Here is a 26,048-nt window from a genome sequence, read left to right as displayed (position 1 = left end):
AATGGTGTTAAGAAACATCAGCATTACTAGTAAATACTGCAATCCATAATTGTTGCGCTTTTAATTGCTTACTATTTAAAAAACACAAATATTTTTAATTAATTGGAAATTTTAGTCTTACAAGTTGGCTTTAACTGAAATTGCAAGTTTAGTATCATACTTCTTACTTGATTAAAAGATGAAAACACCTTCGCATTTATTAATAACTGTTAACTAAACGAGGGTTGCTTTGCCCCCCTTGAAAAGTCAACCAATTTCCGATCAATGACGATAATTACTTAGTTTGTTAATTTTAAACGTTTACATTTCTATTATTCACAATTGAAGTTCCTTTAAAAATACTGTTTTCGGGATTAAATTTCAATGCTTCCGGATTACTTCATTCAGATACATTTTACGAACTTTATATTAGGAGATAATATAATCAATGTTAATTTAATATATATATATATATATATATATATATATATATATATATATATATAACTGCATTATAAATATATTAACATATGCAGTTAAAGAAATGGCAGTACATATGCCTATTTATACCCTTTTCAAAACGATCCCACTAGCGGTCAAGCGGTAAAATCGCTGAATACTGGTAGTTCGGTTCGAATCCCACGAACGGGCTGTCTGCATGGGCGTCTTCGTAGTTTTTCCCATGTGTAACGTGTATACGAGCTATTTTCCCTTAGAAAGTACTGTATGAAGGCAAACCTTCCCTCAGGCAGATAGTCCTCAAGGCTTTGGCCCTCGAGGGCTCGAGGTAATCACATAAAACCAAACACTTTTTTAATCTGAATAAAAAATACACAAAACTGATGATTACACATAAAAAATCTGAGGACTAATTATAACTCATGTATTGAAACATTTACAAGAATTTAATTTAACTGAAAATTATACAGGAATTTAACTTGAATTATGCAGGAGATTCTGAAAACTACTGGAAATTGAAATTCATATCGGTACAATTAAAACTACCTAAATAAATTTTTTAACTCAAAACAATTTTATATGAATGTTGAATTTTAGATATGCATAATTTGAATATATACTGCATATTCTTTAATTAATATTTGCTAATGTATTACATTTTTATACACTATAAATTAGAATAAAAGTAGAGGGAATACATTATAATTTTAAAAATAAAATACACAAATTATAATTTTAAAAATAAAATAAACATTTAAATTTTAAAAATAATTAGGTTTATAAATTTATAAATTACCCCTTCAAAACATGAAATTAAGTACATTAGTATAGACATTAGTTCAAAAATTATAATTTTAAATTAAAAGTACGTACTCTTTCTTTATATGGGAAACAGAAAAACACCAAATATGTTATTTTCACAAAACTTAAATTAAGGAATTGCTTATCTAATAGATCAGAAGCCTATATCATACAGATATGAAAACAAGCGAGTTATTCCTTACTTTTAATACAGGAGTTATTTCTCTCTTTGATCTACATGCTCCGGTGAGGTATGGCATTAATTTATTGATAAGGGTCCATGCTATGGGTTTGGTAAGTCGAAATAATCCAATAAGAGTAGAATCGTTAGCATCAAATGCGTTATTTCTATCGCGAAACACTAGAGTTTCTCGCAAATCTTAAGAAATTAAAATATCCAGTGTAGCTCTAAAACGACAGTCGGAAAGTTAAACCGCAGCTACACAACTGACGAAAAATTTTCTAATGCCTTGATCTCTGTAATGATCGAGACGATGACACAAGACTGGCGCTGTGTCGAGTAGATCGCAAAAAACCACCCATTCTTCCGTCTGAACGGTGTACAGACTAGGGCCGTAGGTCTGAAGGCGCTTATAATGGTAAAACTGTTGGCAGATTTATAAGCTCATGAAATCATGTGTTATAAAGGGGCCTTTATTTAACATATAATGAAATAATGCCTTTGTCATTCATATGAAACATCTCATATAAAAACATCACCTATCTATCATTGGAACACGAACTGAGTAGTTAAGGGCTTTTTCATATTGATATCTACGTTGCTGAATGGCAACACCAACCTTGGATACAGTTTTTGACTGTTTGTAATCACCGGTTGTTATGCATGTGTTTATATTTGTTGCTCTGAAAAGGAAGATGCGTTGTTTTTAAGATTTTTTTATAGAATTTGATCTGAAAATATTTAACGAAAGCTCATGAAATGGCAGATGTGACTGTGGAAGTAGAAGTCAGTTCAAACTGTATAATAACATTTATTTAATTGTGCACTCATATATGATATGATATAAATGAAAAATGCACATTATCTTAGATTTATTTTTAATTTAGGCTGAATTAATTCTGAATTTCCAACCATCTGAATTCGAGAACTAAGCGTTTTTTCTTATAACGAATGAAAACTATTAAATTTGTTTCTTGAGTGTAGTTTATAATTTCCTCATGTGTTCTTTGTTGCTTTATATGCATATTTTCTAACGTGTTAAATCTGTACCTATAACAAGACATTTGATGCAAAATTAACGCTATAAACTCAATATTAAAAATGAGGTCATAATACCGAAAAAAATATATATTATAAATAATGAAAAGTCGAGTTATTTAGGAAGTTGAGGCAATTATTTTTATTTTGTATCAGGAATTTAGTGCATAGTAATAATATCTACCTAAAATACTAATCAATCAGAATGGCTTATAATAAGAAACACGAAAGTTCATTTAAGTTTATCTAATAATGTTAAATAAAATAGTTAATGGTATATAACTATAGGTATATAAAATAGTCATTTTAAATATTGATGGCTAATCTTTGGAATATGGTAACAGGTAATTTGGCGACATTTTGGTAAGGCGATAAAGGTTAGTACATGGATAAAGTCAAGAGCGTGTGCAATGCCATTTTTGTGCAATTCTGGGATTTTTTTTTAAGTGAAAATAGGTCAATGTGTACATGGATACCGTGTATGTGCAAATCTTAAAAATGTGGCAAGCAATGGGCGATTCTGCACTTTCTCCCAATTTCGCATCTAATCTTTGTCATGATTAAGCACTTTTGTTCCATAAAAGTTCTAGCATAAACGTAATTCGGCTAGCAGATTGTTGGAAAAAAAATGTTGAGTTAAAAAAAAAAAAAAAAAATGCCTTTACTTCGTGAAAACAAAATGGCATCCAAAACAAAACTAGCAAGTTGCTGTAGCAGGGTTGGTCGCCAGATTTTAGCCAAAAAATCGTCAAGTTACCATAATCCAAAGATTAACCAAATATTGCTTATCAATTACTGTAATCTGTGATACTGACGTGTCAAAATTTTTCATCAAAAGTATTTTTGTTAATAGATGAACTATTGCATGGGCATTTGCATAAAATCAGGAACAAAAAATTCACGTGTGTAATCTGCATTTGACTTTAATAATTCTTGTGAGATTTTAAATTCATACATGTGATCATCTGATATTTACTTGTGTACTGAAATAATATCTGTAATTTTTTGGTTGATCAAATCTTTGTATATTTGCTCACTATCAAATGAAGGTAAAAGTATATTTCAGGGTACCCCTTAGGGATTTTTGGTGGTACATGGATACCAAGTTTGTGCAATTCTTTGACTTGTTATTTTGGCTTGTGTAGTGGCAATTTTTGGCTCAAAAATTGTGACACAAAGCCAAAATAACAAGACAAAGAATTGCACAAACTTGGTATTCATGTACACATCGACTTATTTTCACTCAAAACAAAATCCCAGAATTGCACGAAAATGGCATCGGGCATTCCCTTGACTTTATCTATGTACAGATGAACCTATTTTCACTTAAAAAACACATCAGAGAATTGCACAAACTAGGCTAAATCGCCGCTACACAAAGACAAAATAACCCGACAAAGAATTACACAAACTCTGTATCCATGTACACATCAACTTATTTTCACTTAAAAAAAATTCCAGAATTACACAAAAATGGCATTACGCACTCCCTTGACTTTATCCATGTACACATCAACCTATTTTCACTTAAAAAAACATCAGAGAATTGTATAAACTATGCCTTACGCTCTCCCTTGAGTTCATCCTTGTACACATCGATATATTTTAACTTAAAAAGGTCAAAGGAGCACCCAATTCTACAGTAGAGGCAAACAAGAAATACATAATCTCAGTAAACAGCATTTTAAACCAAACAACAAAATAACATAAAAAAGGAAAAACTTTTTATGCATTTAAGCACTACACAAAGCAAATATCCACTTATCTTATTTAGAAATTCGTTCATCTTCAGTCTGTGCCACACAAAATTCCTTAACAGCATCCAAAAACTTCCTAAAATTATCTGAACTCGAATCAGTATATCAGTGTCGCCACATAAATTCACAAAAATAAGAGTAAAAAATATACTACGTAGTTCTGGACTGTCCGGAAAATGGCTATTAAATAAACCTTCATTTTCACACCAGTCAATTAATGCACTTTCCCCCTTTTGTTCCAAATCATACAGAAACTTCATATTAATCTTACTATATTCAGCCATTGTACCGTCTAAACAATGAAACAAGCAATGTACTTCCTAAGCAACACACACCACAAAAGCCCTTGCAAAACATCCCATGACTCAAAATTTTGCGGAATAAATCAAACGGTTATGCTATAATAGGGTTTCCATAACATTCAACTACTCAGGTTACCATAAATGATACAACAACTTGCGATAAATGAAACAACAACATCGTGATAATACAAGAGGTACCCTAAAGTAAACTCTAACCTCAAATGAATTTTCAGTGCCATATGAGAGAGTGGAATTTTCATTCTACTTAACATTTTATAATTTTTTGGTGCACAAATAAAGCATAATGTACATAACAGGGTATTTCGTTAACTATATTGACACAACTTAGTGGCAAACTTCTATTCCTCCTGTATAACATTTTAATCATAGATTAATCAATATGCATGTAAAACGGCAATCTGTCTGCTAGGATAAGTAAAATATATGCTGTATACCATGTGATTATTCTGAAGATCAAGGTATAAATGATTTTAACTGTTTGATACAAAATTACATTTGCTTTGTTTGATTGTACTGCGAATGAGGCATTGTTATTTTTGGTGCTTTTCTGTTAACAAGCTGTTACTTAGTGCCAAACATAAACATTGGCAGGAAGCTGAATTAGATGGTGGCAACTCTAATAATGTATAAAGTGTATAAAAGAATGGCTGTTTTATATATGATGCTTAATGTGAACAAAGTTTCAGAATTTGCAGATGCCTTTTCAAGCAAAAACAGATAGACGTGTACATATCAAAAATAACTGTGTAGTATACCAAGTTTATACAATTCTATGTTTTTTCTTGGTGAAAACAGATTACTGTGTATATAAGAAGAGCAACAGTTTTGTTATTTCCATGTACATAGCTATATACTTTCACTTAAACTTCAGAGAATTGCACAAACTCAGTATTGCACACAGTTTTGGCACTGCATGCATGAAACGTTATATATATGAGTATATTATTATTGACAACCTTCAAAAATTGCAAAATAATTTTATAACATACATATGCCTATTGTTCATGACACAATTTTATTAGGCCACCACATTTGCAATTTATGATATATTTGATTTTGTTTGTAAGAAACTCCTTCCATCCTTTGTATTTCTAATATAAAAACATTTTTTCAGGATTCAGTAATTTACTATTGTCGTGAAAAGTTGTTCAGAACCATGCAAATTGCTGCAGTTCAAGGCATGAACAGACATTCTGGGGATCCTATATATAAACTTTATTATTATATTTCTCTAATTCACGAAGGTAATTGTTTTTTTCCCTTCAGTTCTTCCTCTTTTTTTATGCTTTGAATGATATGTCAATGACATTTTATTTGACATTTTTTTAATAATAATGTGATCTAATCAGTTATCAACACATCAGTAGATTTGATTTCAAAAGTATTTTATTTTAATATTATAACTAAGTATTGCAATGTATTTCAAATTATGATGTATTAATATTATAGCTCGAGACTCTGAAGCTACAGATGGCCTAGCGGAGATAGCAAATTTTCCTAGTGTGTCTTTGGCATGTACAATTCTGTTATACCATTTACGAAATGGTTTCATAAATTTTGGTAAGTAATATTAATATGTATTTTTCATTCTTAATTTATATTTGGGAAATTACTGCTCTATTAAATCGCTAATCTGTTATTGTTAACTGCTTAATGACCGTGCCCAAGATATCTCGGGAATAGATGCTGTTTGGATTTTCCTATGAACAAGTTAACTCGGGCGCTGAAAACTTTACAGATATTTAACGCCATCACCCATAATATCACGTGGCAATTAACAATCTTCCATGCACCTGTTTTCTTAGATGTGGGAGGGATCCAAGCGGCTTTTATGTTCGGTTCATCGACACTCTGGCATGCACATGTTTTCTTAGCTGTGGGAAACGTCCAAGTGGCTTTTGTGATTGGTTCATCGACACTCTGGCATGCACATGTTTTCTTAGCTGTGGGAAACATCCAAGTGGCTTTTGTGATTGGTTCCTCCATGATCCTGAGCTGCAGTCGGTGATGTGGCTGCATTATAAATGAACTATGAATTCAGATTGTTTGTTAGTTGATTCAGATTACCAGATTATCACACTGTTACAGACTGTGATGTGCCGCTATGTGTTACATGTTTCAGACTCTGGCATACTGTCAATGACATTTATGGATCGTAAAATATATTTACTTAATTTTTACTTTAGCTCATATTACCTATTATTGCCTTGACTACAGTTTTGTATTACTTTTGGCTAAATTTTTTTTTTTTTCCTGCTTCATTGAAGGAGTTAATGTGGATAATATCATGAACCATAATAAACATATTTTTTTTTTACACCTTACAAAGCTACATCTAGCGAGCTACATCTGTAGATAATAAAAATGTCATAAAACATTCACAGATTTTCAGCCTAATTTTTAATATAAATTCGGTCATTAAGCAGTTAAAAATGATTTTTTTTTCGCAAGTTAAAAGTAAGTTTGTGTAGAAGAGTGTTTTTTTCCACTATCGTTAAATATGTATTGCAAAATCTGTATTATAGCTTTCATAATTATGTTTATTTCTTTTGGAGGAGGTAAGAAGAATTAATAGTAATTTTAAAGATGATAATTTATAAAATCCATATACAGTCAAAAGTCGTTAATTCGGACGCCCATAATCCGGAATGATCTATAATCCGGACCTCAAAGCTACAAACTTTCTGCGCATGCGTCGCCGCGTAAGACCTTTACCGCGGCGAATTTGCGTGTGCGCGTGCGCAAAATACATTTACGAAAGCGCGTTTAATGTATAACGGACGGAATAAGCTAAGCTAAAATTATCTAATTATCTATTTCAGTTAATGTTGCAGATTGCGTTGTTCCTTAATCTTCGAATTGGATCCGAATTATTATTTTTTGCAGACTGTTAGAGCAATTTTATAAAAGTAAGCTTGAACTTTCGATTATGTCAAATAGAATTTCCGATATATATTTACTAATATGTAAAGGATATACAAAGCGAAAGTATCTTTCGGAGTCCATTAAACAAAAAGTGGAATTGCTGCAAAAAATGGATAAAGACATATCCTTTGTTTATCTTAACTTTAACGTTTGTTTATCTAAACTTTGTTTATCTTTAACGCCGCGTGGCGTGCAATGAATTGGAAGTTGATCCGTCAGCACTATCCTTATCTTAAGGGCAGATGTTTTTATTTGATTTGGCTTATAATTGCTTACTCAATGTAGTATTTCATCTCGATGTACTCCGTCTTTGATATGATTTAAATCAAATTCCTCGTCATTATAATTCGCTTCCGATAGCGAAGAAAGTGACAGAGGTTATTGAAAACAAAAAATTTCGATTGACAAATTAGTCGGTATTCTCGACACAGCAATTATACGACGTGAACAGCGGAACTTTGTAACTGAACAAGAAATTATGTCTGTTTATAGAATTAAAGAGAATGTATTATCACATAAAAAACGAAGCAACTTAAACAACTTACATTGAAAGAAATGTTTAATAAAGTAAACAAATAAATATTAAGCTTTTTTTTGTAAATTTTGATACCCTTTAGATCATAATTGTTCTTTATTTCATAAATTACGGTTTCATATTTTTAATTTTATAATTTCTGCATGCCATTTCACCAGATTTAAACTGATGATCTATAATCCGGAAAAATCGATAATCCGGAATCGCCGAAGTCCCGACGAGTCCAGATTAACGACTTTTGACTGTATATTTGGAATGCTTTTTAAAAGATAGTGTAGAATGATTTCAAGCTATACATAAAGGAACTGGCTGAAATACTTGCAGTTTTCATCTGTTGACTTCAAATATTTAAAAATGAATATAATTTGCTGTTGAGCTAAAATGCATCATTATGGATAAAATTTAATAATATGGAAGAAATAAAAATGATTTTGAAATTACATCATTTAAACTGTATACATTATACATATCCTCCTATGTATGTATGTATGTATATATATATATATATATATTAAAATTATTATAATATATATTGTCAAATTGTTTTATATCTATATTCAGCCTACCAGAAAGTTCTGTTCATTTTTGGAATAAAACAAAATACAAATTTTTCTTCCCGTCAATAAACTTTATTGGTTAGAAGAGACTGAAGGGTACCCCTTGTATTATCGTGAAGTTGTTGTTTCATTTATGGTAATCTGAGTAGTTGAATGTTATGGAAACCCTATTATGCCATAATTGGTTGCAGTAAATTTTGAACTATGGGATGTTTTGTAAGGGCTTTTGATGTGTGTTGGTTAGGAAGTACATTGCTTGTTTTGTTTTTTAGATGGTAGAATGTCTGAATGTAGTTAGATTAATTTGAAATTTCTATACAATTTGGAATGAAAGGGGGAAGGAGCATTAATTGGTGTGTAAATGAAAGTTTACTTAGTAGCCGTTTTCCGGACAGTCCAGAACTACGGAGGATATTTTTTAGTCTTATTTTTGTGAATTTATGTGGTGATGCCGATATACGGATTCGAGTTCAGATAATTTTAGGAAGTTTTTGGATGCTGTTAAGGAATTTTGTGTGCCACAGACTGAAGACAAAGAAATTTCTATGTAAAGTAAGTGGATATTTGCTTTTTGTAGTGCTTAGATGCATAAGAGGTTTTTCCTTTTTTATGTTATTTTATTTTTTGACTTAAAATGTAGTTTATTAAGATTATTGAAACCATTTTGCTAAAATTTTTCATTCAGTGTCATGCACGACGTGTTCCGGTAACTGGCTGCTGTTAACTGAGAGAGTAAAAGAAATAGCAATTCCACTAAATGTGAAGGGAGCTTACTTTTCAACTGTGGGTGGCTGCATAAATTTAAATTGCAGCATGGAATCTCATGTCATATAATAAATGGAGAACCTAAAATATTCCTGCTGAGTCAGTTGGCTCAAGAATTTATATTCTTTTCTCTAATTTTATGCCTGCAAGAATTCCAGTTTTCAAAAGTGACCAGTGTCATGGTGCTAAGGAAAGTAAAGAATGGTTCACTGTTTTACTTTGTACAAATACTGATGGCACGGCAAAAATGATTCATTTAGTCATAAGAAAGTCACAAAAATGAAATTGCCTCTAACATGTTAAAATTCTGTCATTAAAATATAAAGCCAATAAGAAAGCACGGATGACCACAGATATTTGTACACAAATGCTCGAAAAAATAGAGGAAACTATTAGGAGATGAATCCGCAAAATTTTACTCTTTATGGATCATTGTACTGCTGATACTCAAATGACAGATTTTGTGCAAATTGCAAAAGCTGTTTTCTTCCCGTCAAATTGCGCCAGTGTTGTTCAACCTTTAGATCTGGGTGTCATTAAGAATTTGAAAATGTTCTATGGGCAAAGGTTGATTCAAATAGCCCTTCAAAATATACAGAAAATGCACAGAAAAATTTTAATATTCTAGAGGCTATGAATGTGATTTCATTTGCCTGGACTCAAATCATAAACAATTAAACATTGCTTCATTAAAGCGGAATTTTGAAACCCAGAGTCAGATGGAAGTGCCAAAGATAAAAATGATTATGAAACTGTGATTTTGGATGAAGACGATTGGAAATTACTAGGATTACACATTAGTTGAGGAATATATAAATTATGGTGCCATTGTAATGATGTCAGTCTTAGGTACAGTTGAGGAAATGATTGAAAATATTTTACCATATGAACATTGAAGTAATGGGAATGAAGGAACAAAGTGAAGAAATTATCCCACCTTCTTTTTAAGATGCTATCTACTGCATTGACACCCTCAGAAATTTCGGTACTTCTTTATTATGGCAGTTTCTGAGACTGAACTACCAATCAAGATATCTATCTCACCAAAATCTGGCTGTGTGTTCTTATACCTTGCCACATAATCCTATATTAGTATCGTGTTTGCATTTTTGCTCTCACTGGGTATTCTTATATTACTCATTTTTATGAGGTTTTCTAATTTGCATTGTTTATTTAAAAATATGTGTTCGTTTTTTTTTCTGAATATGACATTAATAGTCTTTAATTTAATTAAGTAATGAGGTGGATGCCATACATTGACTGATGTTAACCACAGTTATAGTTACACTGCAAAAAGAGGATTGCTGGCCCTGTAACTATAATTAGCCTTACAGCATTATCATTCTCTCTGCAGTTACCATCTATTACTGTTGTACCACAGAAAAAACAGCACTGAAGCTTTGAAAATGAAAAAAAGAGCAAAGGCGTAAAAATAACGTCATAACTAAAGAAATCACCGTCTTGTGAGTATTACAGATGCTAAATGTGAAATTGAATTTAAAAAGGTAATTAAAAACAAAATTGGGGAGAGAAATGTACAAATTGCTTAAAAAAAGTAAAAAGAGAGAAAAGGAATGGAAGTCTGGAGAGGCTATGGAAACCAAGTCAATTTTGCAGAATGTGGTCTGGGTATAGCTAGATGCCCGATGATGTAATGAACCATGCAGCTATTGCTATCAAAATACATTGACATATCAAATACATAAACATATCTTACCTACATGCAAATAACTACTGTTACTTACATTGTTAATAGGTAGCACTTACTATGACTGCAGATTTAGTTACATTAATACGAGGGCTATCCAGAAAGTAGATTACGTTTTGGAATAAAAAAATAAACAAAGTATAGGAAACAAATTTTATTATATACAGATGAAAGCCACACTCAAATACTACTTTTCTACATAGTCACCATACAAATTAAGGCATTTATCGTAGCGATGTACGAGCTTGGAAATTCCTTCGTCGAAAAATTCGGCCGCCTGCGCCTTCAACCACTTCGTTACCTCTTCTTGCCTTCCATCTTGCACAAAACTTGTGGTAACCAAGCTTTTCGCTGATGATTTCGTGCAACAAACTTCGCGAAATTTGTGGAAAACTCAAAGAAAGTTCCGTTATTGTGAAATTTCGATTTTCACGGACTTTAGCATCGACTTTTTCGAGAAGTTCGGCGGTCACTATGCTGGGTCTCCCACTTCGATCTTCGTCGTGAACATTGGTTCGGCCATTTTGAAATCTTATGACCCACTGACGCACTCCACCTTCAGTGATAATGTTGTCCCCATACACTTCACAAAGCTGCCGATAGATTTCTATCGGTTTACAGTTTTTTGCAGTCAGAAACCTTATTACTGAGCGCACCTCGCAGCTTGCGGGATTTTCAATTAACGCAGACATTTCAAACCGTCACAGTATCTGAACGGAGCACAGCACGAACCTCTCACTAGCACGGCTAGATGCAGACTGAGCTGCGCAACGCTCTGACCCCAAGATGGCCGCGCTAGCCCCGCCCCTAGCGGACACAGATGGAAACGTAATCTACTTCCTGGATGGCCCTCGTACATACAAAATATTACCACATATTTTAAACATGCAGCTTTGTTACAGTTCACAAGCACAATTCCAGGTTATGTAAAAAGACAGTTACATGCACTTTACTGTGGCCTAAGTATGATCCACAAGACTTATGCCAAAAATAGCCATCTAGAAACTATTCAATGAAACTGTGAGCTCTAGTTCAGAATTGTGCTACCTACAGTTAACAACCATAACAATATACATTAACAAAAAAAATTACATACAATTATCCTACCTAAATAAATATAACTACGCTTACTTACAATGTTAAAAAATAGCACCTACTAATTTGCAGACTTGGTTACATAAGGACATACTAAGAATGTACTACTTATTTTAGTTACAACTTAGTTACAGTTCACATTATAGAATATGCAAAGGAACAGTTGCATAAAATCACTAATATTAGCACCTAACATTATGCAATACTGAATACAGAAAAATGCAAACTAGATAATAAGAATACTGTGCAAGTGTAGCACCCGTCTCCCTAGGTGACACTTGCATAACGTTGATTGCAAAACTTTACAATCACACTACCAAAAACATACAATAAAGCTTACATTGACAATTACATTAGAAGCCTATCCATTCCATAGAAAATGTGATAGCCGGTACATTCAAACGGTGGGCATTGAGAATGTCTATGCTACACCTAAGTGCAATTATGACACATACACCATTATATTCTTGTTGACTATGTTGAGCATGATGTATAGTTTACAGTGTACAGTGGCCAACTTAAAAATCACTGGCAAGGAATTTAAATGGAATATAGTACAACTATATATTTTGCTAAGACGTTGTAGAGTTCAATAGATGAATTTCTGTCTGCAACTGGAGTAGCAGGAAACTACACAAGAGAAGAGTTAAAGTACCCTTTATTAAATCTTTGAAAATTTACAATGCATCAACGCGATGCTAACATACTTCGCCTCTGCTTGGGTGGTAACTGAAAATCAAGTAACTAAACTAAAAATTTTAAGATATTAACAGACGATAGAACTAGACTACAGGGCTCAGCAATATCGCATAAGATAACTTAAACCCTCTTTGAAGCTAGTGGCAGCAAATAAATGCAATTAAGCCACTTGAACCAGCAATAAGCAAATGTACCTACGGTAGATGTTGCGGCTAGATCCTAACTTTCTCTTTCTCCTCCTGAAACTCTGCTTTTAAATACTTTCTACAAAGTAGAAATTTGCATTCCTTTATGCATGCTACAAGATTTAACTATTCTGGCACTGACAATTAGGAGAATGAAGGCTTATAGGAAAGTTTGAACTTAAACTTTAAATTGTTAGTTAAAATAAATATAAATCCCTACAATGTAGCACGTGGGGTGTTGCATTCTCAGAAAAATTTGATGCAATCCAGAAATAATTATTACAGTATACGTATGTTACACCAACTATTTACAACAGACATACCCAAGAATGTATACACCTTAGTGCTTTCTGGATGCCTAAATTATACTGAGAATACACACATAAATACATAAAACCTACATAAGTACATACATAAATACACACTGAGAATATACATAATGAAATACCTAATTTAACTATGTACATAATTCCAGACTACAAAAAGCAACCAAAACATTCAATTACTAAATAGTAACTCGATCAATTATACACTTCTAAAAATAAATTGGCTCTTACACCCCTTTGTCATACAGTCATGAACAGGTGCGTTTATTATTTTTGCAGAAGCACATACCATACCGCAACAAAAAGAGAAAGTATATATCAGGATACGGTGCCTAGTTAATACCAGTATAAATAGGACTGCAATTAGCATGATTTCTTAATGGATATCAAAATAATATTGAACATAATGCCAAACTGACAGAAGATAACAAGACAGCACATTGATCCATATCCTAGTGATACTATTAATGAATTCAGTACAATAGTAATTAAAATCATAAAAAAAAAGAATTTCTAATTGCTATTGCAGGTGTTTCATTGCTTTAAGTATGGTGCATGGTAAAGTCTCTAATGCCATTTTTGCAATCTAACAATGCAAGCTATAAGAGTACAATTACTATGTCTTATTACATCTCTAACTTATTGCTGGTTAATTAACCATAAACCTGCACAAGGCCAGCTGTACTGCTAATTGCATACTGCTTGTTAACAAAGTGAAAAATTACTAAAACCTAGAAAACATGTAGTTGCATAGTACTATGAGGAATTTAATTTGTAAAGCACTATGCCATTACTAGTAGGGTTGTACACTGATACCCTAGTTGTCCATTCATTAAACTCTCAGTTATTGATTCCTGTTGGGTGTTTGTTATCTTATTCTTCCATTACTGATAGCAGAGTTCACAACTGCACAATGTTTAACTAATTCCCTCAGCTTTGCTTTGGTTATTTTATTTTTCAATATATTATCTGCCCATTCTGACCAATACTGTGGGCTTGGCTGCTTATGATGTAGAGAACTTGTATCAGTGCAGTTGAAAACATAATGGTCAGTGTTCCACACCTCTCCACATCTACAGTTTTCTGTTCCACTTAGACCAAACCTACATAGATATGTCAGAAACATGCCATGTCCTGTGAAGAAGTGGGTAAGCTCTCCATTTGTTGCTAGCAGGCTTTTCCCAACTTTCGGAAAGAAAAGGAATGTCCTTCTGCCGGTTGGAGCCGACCTCCATCTACTTTGCCATTGTTCCAGCAGGTGAATACATGTCACTTTTTTGATGAGAGTGGGAGTTTGAGTGGACATTCTAGTAGAGCCGCATCATTTGCTGCAGATTTTGCCAGTCTATCTGCTTCTTCATTACCTTGTATCCCAGTATAGGCTGGGACCTATTAAAGAGTGGGTGAGCTGACTGCAGTAGTTGCAGTAGTCTACTCCAGTGCAGTCCTGTAGTTCTTAACATCGTGTTTGTTAGGTGTGCTTTACACTGTTTCATTGTTTTCAAGTGAGGAATCGAAGAAAGATTGTTGCTAAGTATGATTCCTAAGTACTTTAGGGTTGGTACACATTTTATTGAGTTCCCATTTATTTTTACTGTTGATTTATGCTTTAGAACACCTTTGCATCTAATGCAAAGCAGCTTTGTCTTGGCAGTTGAGATTTCCAATTTATGTTGTCTATAATATGAATTTATCAACTGCCACTTGCACTCTGGGTTCTATGTGTTTCCTTCCTTTGACTATAATGACAAAGCCATCATCAAATGCTTGCACTTGCACGTGAGTCTGGTTTCGAAACATTCCAAAAGCCGTATTTGCAATTATATTCCAGAGAGTTGGCACTAGACATGATCCTTGAGAACTGCCTCTTTCTATTTTCATTGTAGTGGGACCAGCATGGGTAGTTATAATGACATAGCAATCCTCCAGGTAGCTTCTAAGGATACAAATAATTTCTTTAGGTCAATTCATGTCAACTAGGCATTCGATCACATCAGGCCACCATAGTGTGCCGAATGCTTCTTTAATGTCAATTGAGATGATGAGCATATGAAAACCAGCCTCTCTGTCTGACTGGATGGTCTTTAAGAGTTGATTTATCACATTGGTCTATGGATAATCCCTCTCTAAAACCGTACTGGAAGTCATTTGTCCTTAGGGGATAGTTTAGATGATTCAAGACTATTCTCTCTAGTATCTTACTTATGGCAAAAGGCTTACTGGCCTATAGACCTTTGGATCCTCAGCATCTTGTACTGTTTTTAGAAAGAGTGCCACCTCCGCAGTCTTCATTTGTGAAGGAAACACTTCTAGGTTACTCGTCTGGGAGAGTAACCTAGAACGTAAGACGTCTGGGACCTGGGATGTACTTGTTTGGGAGAGTAATCTGGACATAACCTGGGATGAAGAGAGTAACTTTATTCATGGGCAGACAAGTTGATGTCAACCACAGCCACACTTTCAGAGTGGATAAGTAAGATAATATCATTTTTTTTAAGAAAGAGGTCTTTTACTTGACAAAGGACTATGTGAAAATGGCCACAACATGAAACTCTATGTTAATGACAACACTATTTGGAGATGTAATGTTAAAAAATGGGGGGGGGGGAAGAAGGCATCTGTGTTGGAAATTGGTTCAATGGTTGCAGAATATCATTCATCACTGCTATTAGATGTATGTATTCATGGGCAAACGAGTTGACATTCATGAAATGGTGTAACAAACAGCTTAAAATGTGTGAAACTGCCACAGTAGTCTGTATCAATTACATGCAATAAAATATTAAGAAGAAGGATAAGGATTCGCAAAAGTATTCTTAGAAAATGATATGTGAGTATTATTGTTATTATTATATACTGTGTTGTTTATTTTTACATTTGCACTTCACGAGCTTGGCGAAATTATAGCCGAGATCTTGGTGCAAATCCTAAAATAGCCATATATAGTTGTGGGGACTATAACAAATAAGTACCAAAATTTCTTTGTGTGTTAATAGTACAGGCAAGAAAACATTTCAAGAAATAAATTTGGTTCATAGTGCTTTGCTTAAGATTTAGAATCAAAAGACATGTCAAAAGACAAAGATTTTTTTTTTTTTTAAATAAAGTTAACTATTTTGCTTTAAAATGTTCTTGGAAAAGAAGTGTTAATATTTAAGATCGTAATTTAGATAAAGGTATGAGCTTTTTTTTTTTTTTTTTTCCAGTTTTATGTACAGAAATTTGCATTCTTATGCTTTTAACAATATTAAATTTGTACTGATATAATTTTTAAAATATTAATTGTAAAAAACTTGTTTAAATTGTTTATTTAAAATACTATTATTAATTAAATATTTATTTAAAATATTAATTAAAAATTTTTTGAACATAATTAATATTTTAACCAAATTGAAACTATGATAATAAAATTCTGTGATATCAGAAGTAGGTTAGTAGTATTAATATTGTGTAGCTAATATGTATGTTTCACACTGTAAATTAAAATTTCATTTTTATGTTTTTCTCATTCATATGTCATTCATGAATGGTCCCTTGAAAACATATAAATGGGACTTCACTGTATTAAAAAAGATGAACTTCTGGGCTGATGAGAATTTTCATATTTCTTGTGAACTAATTTCTCTAATTTTTCTGTTTCTCTAATTTTTCTGTGCTGTTTTCTTATTTTTCAGAGCTTGTTTTCAATGCTTTATCTCTGAACGTTAAATTTATTATGTAGCTTTATTCCCGATTAATTATTTAGGTAGTTTATAAATAAAAATATTGTACATACTAACTACTTGGTTTTCTCTTATATAGATCAAGTATTTAGTTCACAAGTTGTTAAAGATAAACGTTCTAATGCAGGAGACATAGTAAGTAACTCATAGATAATTGAAATTTTTTGCGTTATTTGTTTTGCAAATGAAAATTTATTCCATTGAATTTAAATTGAGAAAATACTCTGTCAGTTGTTTAATATTTTTATGGCTTAGTGCATTATGTGATTAATATTATTTATAAGCTGAGTAATTTAATGCATGAAAATGGTTTTTCATTTCATAACTTACTAATTTTCTAGTAATTTTTGGGGAAAAGTGTAATCCATTGAAATCAGTTAAGAGATGATCCAACTGCTAACATATTATAAATTGTTAGTGATAATTTTTATGGCACGGTTTTTATATTATCATTTTAATAATGAAGAATTTTTCTGATAATTTAAATTCAAAATGTTCAACCTGAAAACAAATATTTTGTTGTTAAAAAAATCTTCAGAAATTCATTACTGAATTGCTTAAATAGCAGACTTGAATTTTTAATAAGTTCTGTTACTGGCACCTGCATATTAATCAGTATCTGCTGATACACATATCTAAGCCCTTCGAGATGGAGTGTCTTTATTTAAGACATCCCTTTGGTAAGGAATCATCTCACAGGATGGGGATTTTGCATCACTAAGCCTAACTTTGTCATAATTTTTTGTACTATTTTAGATTATTACTTAAGCTATCATGTATGTTAAAATTACCATTAAAGAAATTGTTTACTTTAAGAAATAATTTTTTGAAGCAGCACTGTTCATATTATTCCAAAATTTCAATTGGCCAAATGCATTAATAAACTTTTAAATTAATAAGAAAATACAAGAAAGTCTATATACTATAAGCAAAATCTTTCCCAGAAAGTGGAAGGCAGGCGGTGAGTGCAGTCTCTGATAAAATGTCCATATGAGAATTGCGAGAAATATAACTCTTAATTCTTTAGAAAATGAATCATAACTCTCATCCATGTCACTAATTCGCTCATTTACCATGCAAGTATATATATCCTTCCTCTGATAAATAAGGTTTGCTAGCCATAATAAATTGAATTCAAGGCTTTTTGAAATAAAGAGGGAAGTACACACAATATAAATGATAACAGCAATGTAATGCATAATAAGAAACCCACATAGTAACCCTAAGACCCTACATGGTAGGGGGGGAAAGGATTCAAAGAGAAATCAGAATTGCAAAAGTTTATATCATGTGGCGAGTCAAACAGCCGAGCTCTGTTAACATTATGCTTTCCCTTCTTCCCTGCAACAGTTAATACCAACATTATGCAAAATGTGACCAAACTGAAATTCAGGATACTAAAACTGTATTCAGTTGAAAAGTAATAGACACAGGACACCTTCTAGTGGTCTTTAAAACATGTTTCAATTTAAAAATGCATATATATATATATATATAAATATATATATATATTTGTAATAATAAAATTCCATAGTCAATATTACACTTAAATTTCTAACTGTATGTTCTTTTAATTTTTTTTGGTGACGTTCGCTTATTTGAAAGTACATGGAATTAAATCCACAGCCCCGTAGTCAAGTTGTTTTCCCCGCCTTTTCTACACGTATTATTTTAGAATGTTCTGGAAATATTTAAAGCAAACTGGATTGGCTGACGTCATTTCTTGGAAGCTCTGCCTTTCCAGAGGCTATAAAAGGACTCGCAAAAGAATATCGGGGCTTTTTCTTAAATGTCACGATGCAGTAAACTTCATACAAAAAGTTATTAGTAATTATTTTTATTTACTCTGGATATCTGATTTTGTAACTGCTATTTCTCCTGAATAATAATAAATGGATCCTGTTTTTTTTTAAAACTTATCGTCTGATAATTTAAGCTACGACTAAAGCTGGTACATCACATATATTTATCACTCGGCCTTTACATTGACTCTCCAGTGATGCATGGGTGGGATGCTCAGCTGTGAGAGATGTTCGTAGAGAACTAACGTATGAGACATCCATTCAGAATGGGCTAATTATTGCCCTTTTGAATCAGTGACGATCAACTTACAAGTGATATTTAAGTCAGTAATAACTTTTTGGTGATAAAATATATTTCCTGTGTCAGCAGATCTATAAAAGAAGTTTCCTGGCAGATATTGTTTGGCAAAAATTACACTGGTTTGTTTTTCTCCACAGGTTATCCTTGCTTGCATATAAACTCTGCTGAACAAGAAAGCAAGTTACTTCTGTGAAACTGATTCCCAGTTCTAAATGTTTTGTTGCCTGTTATTATTAATGTTTTCATTATAAGTCTTCCATCATGTATAGTTTCATTGCATAAGAGTTGGAATGCTTGTGTGTTTTGGAAAAGTACTACATACTTGAAAATAATAATTGAAACTTCTTCTTCTACTTCATTTCTCAGCAAATGTAGTAAAATCATGATGCAAAATGCATTCAAAATTAACACAAGATGAACAAACATTGTCTCAAGAGTTTTTCATGATTATCAAAACAATGACATAATCCAGATGTATTCTTGATGTAATTGGTTTGAAGTTAATGTTGAAATAAAAAAGAACTCATCCCCACTCTCATTTAACCTCCTAGGAAAGAAAGAACCATTATAAAAAAGAAAAACAACCTAAAATCTTACCTTTAATGAAAAATTCAGAAAACCACCTAAAATTCCTGAACACATGCAGATATCAGAATCAGTAGTGTGTTAGTGACAGCATGTTGGTGCGTACTGGCTGATACCAAACTACCCTCTGACTTTCTGCAAGCTCCAGTGGCATCATGCTGTACCCTTTCACTTTCTAGCAAGCTTGGCAGAAGGTGCTATAAATATAGATTCTGTATTCTGATATACACCAAACTACTAATTTTATCCTGGAATGCAATTTCCTCAGCTATTGCTTCAGTATCAGCTTTTCTCTCTGAGATTTTCAGTTGTTTTAGTAGACCATTATTGGTCCATAAATACCTTTTCAAGTCCTTATACAGGTATAACAACCAGGCAGAATGAACTCGATGAGAGAAGAAAGAAACCATTATTCCAGTTTTGAAACTTTGCTGTTTGAGAAATGATAAGAAATCTCAAATGTAGTGCAGCATTTGTGTATTAACTGCAGATAGGAAGCTAAGGAAAATTAATCTACCAGAAGTGTTAAGATATCCCAAATGACTGTAATCATCTCATGTTACATGCACCTTTTCATAACTGTAAATCTCATTTCTATTTTGTGATATTTACCATTCTTATATGTAAACAATGTGATCAGAATGTCACACATATTAAGGCTTTCAGAAGTCTTGGAAATTTCAAAATGGCTATTAATTACAAATTATATTTCAAGTGGAATTCTAATACTATTACAAGTAATATAATACTTGAAGTTTCAATTGCAGTTTAAGATGAAGACCTTAATCCTTTTGGGACAAAAGGTGCAAATGCCCGTGTGCTGCTAAGGTTATCTGTTTCTTTTGCGAGCATTTCTCCAGAGCTGGAGCATTTTTCATTACTAAGCCTAAATCCTCGATATTTTGGGAAGATTAATGTGTTGTTTAATAATACTTTGTAGGGTATATATGCTTCAGTAAGTTTCAAAGTCAGTCCTAGACGCACACTGGATTTTGTGTATATTTTTTATTTATATACTTTATATACGAGGGCTATCCAGAAAGTAGATTACGTTTTGGAATAAAAAAATAAACAAAGTATAGGAAACAAATTTTATTATATACAGATGAAAGCCACACTCAAATACTACTTTTCTACATAGTCACCATACAAATTAAGGCATTTATCGTAGCGATGTACGAGCTTGGAAATTCCTTCGTCGAAAAATTCGGCCGCCTGCGCCTTCAACCACTTCGTTACCTCTTCTTGCCTTCCATCTTGCACAAAACTTGTGGTAACCAAGCTTTTCGCTGATGATTTCGTGCAACAAACTTCGCGAAATTTGTGGAAAACTCAAAGAAAGTTCCGTTATTGTGAAATTTCGATTTTCACGGACTTTAGCATCGACTTTTTCGAGAAGTTCGGCGGTCACTATGCTGGGTCTCCCACTTCGATCTTCGTCGTGAACATTGGTTCGGCCATTTTGAAATCTTATGACCCACTGACGCAGTCCACCTTCAGTGATAATGTTGTACCCATACACTTCACGAAGCTGCCGATAGATTTCTATCGGTTTACAGTTTTTTGCAGTCAGAAACCTTATTACTGAGCGCACCTCGCAGCTCGCGGGATTTTCAATTAACGCAGACATTTCAAACCGTCACAGTATCTGAACGGAGCACAGCACGAACCTCTCACTAGCACGGCTAGATGCAGACTGAGCTGCGCAACGCTCTGACCCCAAGATGGCCGCGCTAGCCCCGCCCCTAGCGGACACAGACGGAAACGTAATCTACTTCCTGGATGGCCCTCGTACTTAAGTTTTTTTAAAAAAAAACTTTTTTTTTTTTTTTTTGTGCGTTAATTTTTTCCAGTATTTGCTTCCCTGTTACTGACTTTTAAAATTATACAATTGACAACAAACATTTTGCCTAAGATTCGTATTTACTGTGATAAATTTTAAAGCATGGACACACAGTCCTATGTTATAATTTTTGTGTTCATAATAGCTCATTTGTCTTTTTGCAGGTTTTTTGTTCGAGCATGAACAAAGCATCCCAGTCGCAGCTATAATTAATAAGTTAGAGATATAACTTGATTTAGATTCACATAATCTGTTAAAGATTTTTGATGCCTTGACGTTGTAAAGCTCAAAGCACATTTCACATACACAAGGCATAATTCTGGACTGCAAACCTAAACACCAAATGTTCTAGCCAAAAAAAATAAACAAAATAAAACTTTATAAATATCACATCTGTATTTAAAGAAACACCCCAACACTCTAGCCAAGAAAGTCTCCCTAACATTCATTAATAAATACCATGTGGGCATTTAAAGAGCCATTAGGAAGCCAGCAAGTCAAGAACATGCCTTTCACTTTATGTTTATATAATCAAAGCCCAAATGCATATATGAGTCATGTTTGTCTCATTTCGAGTAGAAGATACACATAGAAGGCCAAATCTACATGTATCTCAAATCCTATAGACACATAATGCCATCTTGTACCAAAGATACTAGTTTCCAAAATGTTCCGAAACTCTGACATGAATGTGTGACGGGCAAGGGGGAACAAGAAAAATGCTCTGCCATGTCGCCGTGCAGACTTCATGTTGTCATGTCTGTGTGACAGTTGGTGTGAAAGGGTTAAAAACTGTTGGTTTGGTATAAGATGGAGATGAGTTCCTTTCCAGTAGAATAAATTTTATTACTATGCATTACTTCACAATGCTTAACCCTTTGACATGTGCAATATCATGTTCATAATTTTTAACTAAAAAACTCTAGAAATTGAATATTATGATCCCAGAGACAAATATCTGAATTAAAAAAAAATCTGTGCTTACCCCCATTGATCTGTGGGTAGTTTGTTGCACTGTGAATCCAGTGTGCGTCTAGGACTGACTTTGAAACTTATTGATGTAGTAGGGGGGAACACGTACCTTTTTCTCTGTGTGTTTCCAATAAAGGAATGAAATTTGTGAATTTTTTAAAAAAATTTATGTAAGAAATGCATTATATAAAATCTTTTTTACATTATTTTACAAAGTAAATTGTCAGAAAAAATTAAAACAGAAACATTTATCGAATTTTTCTGTAGCAATGAAAACATAAGAACCTACATAATAAGGATGTTTGGATAAATGAATAAAAAAAACTCAGTAAAGTAAGGATAAAAAAACTAGTGTTTTTTTTAAACGTCAAAGAAAAATTTTTCTGTGACACTGTTCAAAGCATAGTTTGTCTTTTTGGACAAAAGCAGAGAGCCACATCGCACGTTTTGCACATGTTTTATGAGGTTTCTCCCTTGTGCTACAAAATACTATATACAGCCTGGATTTGCATTTTACTGCTATACGTCCAGCATTATTTAGTCTTTTCATCTGGTACCTGAAAATTGTGATATTTTATGTTAATGGGGGGGGGGGCTTGGTTTTTTCGGCTTTGGTATGGATTCTTCATTTCCCATTCGTATTTTGTCCCAAAATATTTATAATTTTTAAAAGTTTAAATAAAACTTTTATGCAATTTCTACTTTTAATTATAGCAAAGTATACTTACATTATATTTAAACCACACCAAATAATTTATAAAATCATAATACTGGCATAGGAAGTGTGTTGAGGTCAGAGAAAAATCTCTGGAAAAGAAAGACCTTTTCACTGGGCAGGTGCATGTATTGTTTAGTAATAAAATACAGTGGATGGACAAAAATATGGACACACTTTGTGAAATGCATGTTTGAAAAGAACGATTGATTTTAATGAAATATGTAGGTGCCGCTGGCATTTTTGACTACTGACGCCCCTTATACAACTTCGTAAATGTGCTAAACAGTTCAGTTGTTGTCGGAGTACTGTTATGTGAGGTTGTCATTGCATTATGTCAGAGTTAACAGACTTCAAACGTGGGCAAATTGTTGGAGCACGTATGGTAGGTGCTTCCGTAAGCAAGGTAGCCGAGGTGTTTAGTGTTTCAAGAGGTACTGTATCGAAGATTTATTCCGCATATTTGAAAAGCGGAAAAACATCATCTGCTAAATCACAGCGTGGACGTCCTGAGTGATCGTGACAGACGATCATTAAGGGCAATTGTGATGAAAAATAAGAAGACCGCAGCTGCAAAAGTTACTGCTGAAATGAATGTTGCGTTACCGAACCCTGTGAGTACCAAAACAATTAGAAGGGAGCTTCATAAACAGGGAATTGCTGGCCGTGCTGCAATTGAGAAGCCACTCATCAGTGATGCTAATGCCCGTAACAGGAAAAGGTGGTGTTTAAGTCATAAAGCCTGGACTATAGAGCAGTGGAAGCGAGTAATATGGTCTGATGAGTCTTCTTTCACATTGTTTCCCACTTCTGGCCGAGTTTACGTCTCGAGAACGCCATCTCAAGCCTATAATACAGACTGCTTGTTGCCAAGAGTGAAACATGGCGGGGGTTCTGTTATGGTTTGGGCAGACATATCGTGGTTCTCTGCTAGCCCCATGATAACTGTGTCAGGGCACATGACTGCCAAGACTTATGTGAACATTTTGGCCGATCAAGTTCATTTCATGGTACAAACTTTGTTCCCCGATGGTGATGGTGTCTTCCAAGACGACAAAGCCCCTGTTCACACAGCTCACATTGTCCAGGACTGGTTTTCTGAGCACGAGGATGAGTTGTCCCATCTCCCCTGGCCACCACAGTCATCAGACCTGAATATTATCGAACCTTTGTGGTCTACATTGGAACGGAAAGTGCGTTCTCGTTATCCACCGCCAACATCGTTATCTGAACTTGCCACCGTTTTGCAGGAAGAATGGTATAATATTATTCCCTTGGCAAACATACAGGAACTGTATTTATCCATTCCGAGAAGATTGCAAGCTGTTTTGGATGCCAACGGGTTTCCTACACCATATTAAGAAAAGAAACATGTTTTTTTAAAGGTGTTTCCATATTTTTGTCCAACCCCTGTATTTCACGAAGGTATCTTTCTCTTTCGGCAAATAGCCCTCATGTACTTTTCTTTATTCATTTAACTTAATCTAACTTATAGAATTCAACATCCTCATGAACTTATGGCTTCTTTGAATTCTGTAAGTCTAGTAAATATAAATGTAATTCAATTACGAACGTAATAAAATTATCCATCCCTCATAATTTTATACACAGGGTCCACAAAAGTTATTATCCCGCTTTCATTTTCCCAACCGTTGGTCGTAGACACGTACTTTAATTACAAAAATGTTTTAAGTGATGCAAAGATCCTTTTCTTCGTATTTTTAAATTAAAAAAAATGTATAATGTACAAAATCTAACTTCCCACATTCCTCCCTTTCCTACATTTATATTAAAAAAGAATTGTACTCCTTATAAAAAGAATTAAACGCAAAAAATATGACAAAGAAAGCACAAAAAGTATAACAAAAGTTGATCAAGATATTTAATTTCAAAATTTGCGATATTTGACGCCATTTTGAATTTGCCTTACGGTTAATAAATGAATTAGGTTAATTGAAGTTGTTTTTTTCCCTTTAAATGCCATGCAACAATACTTTTTTGTGATTCACTAGTATCTTTACTTATAATTTTAATACATTTGATATACCGAAAGAATTTTGAAAGTTTTCAAATTCTAAAAATCCGCTAATGGTATTCTAGTGACGTTTTATTACTATCTTAACCTGTTTGGTAGTAGTAAAAAATTCATTTAAGTACAGATATGGTTTCATTTGAAATTAATGCAAATAATCTTACAACTTGGGTTGCGTGTCAATACTCAAGTCCTGCCAATGTTTTCTAGAAAACATTTCTATATGATTCTGTGAATAAGATCTTCTTTTTGAAAAAACAAATTATATTGATCAATATTTTTCACAATAATCTGAATAGAAATTCTCATCAGGTAATTTGTTAACATCAGAAACCTTTTTTTTAATGATATTTTATCTTCAGGTTGTAAGGATCTTAAGTTTTACTAGCGTTTATTTTATTTTAAATCTTTACTATCACTTCTTATTTTCTACTTCCGGTCAGAATTATAAGCGTGAAGGAGTTTATGCAAAATTGTCTGGCGAACGCCAAGTATTTAAGTGTGGCCTTTTTGCCAAGCAGAAGAGAGGAAGCCGTGAGTTCGAAGCAGGCCGCTTACCTTAGAAGTTACGCAGTTGCTACTTTGCCTTCCAGGCCAGAGGTTTTAATCCTCTTGATAAATTAAACGTATTGTAGTGTTCACAGTCTCTGTGCTACATACGCTTTCTGTTATTATAAGGCCAATCTTATTCTAAAGTTAAATTAGAGTTTAGTTTTATTTTGATATCTTTTAAGTTAGACCCC

At 33.2% G+C, this 26,048-nt stretch overlaps 1 protein-coding gene across 4 annotated transcripts in view; it reads left to right on the top strand.

Annotated features, from left to right (window-relative positions):
• Positions 1-2,053: 2,053 nt before the first annotated feature.
• LOC118181851 (tetratricopeptide repeat protein 21B-like) overlaps positions 2,054-26,048 on the top strand; it is a 226,943-nt gene continuing 202,948 nt past the window's right edge. For all 4 annotated transcript variants that reach the window (XR_015039192.1, XM_085809770.1, XM_085809769.1 and 1 more), the window contains exons 1-4: positions 2,054-2,206; positions 5,653-5,782; positions 5,988-6,098; positions 17,135-17,190. Coding sequence is in view for 3 of the 4 variants with exons in the window: in XM_085809770.1 (XP_085665896.1) it covers positions 2,180-2,206; positions 5,653-5,782; positions 5,988-6,098; positions 17,135-17,190 (324 nt within the window). In the remaining variant the exon portion in view is untranslated. The remainder of the gene's footprint in view (positions 2,207-5,652; positions 5,783-5,987; positions 6,099-17,134; positions 17,191-26,048) is intronic.

This window comes from Stegodyphus dumicola, chromosome X2, assembly GCF_044657685.1.
Source record: "Stegodyphus dumicola isolate Sdum_Otavi_A_Nest chromosome X2, ASM4465768v1".
Lineage (NCBI taxonomy): Eukaryota > Metazoa > Arthropoda > Arachnida > Araneae > Eresidae > Stegodyphus > Stegodyphus dumicola.
Note: the sequence above shows the minus strand (reverse complement) of the source record. Positions and strands in the feature narration are given on the sequence as shown.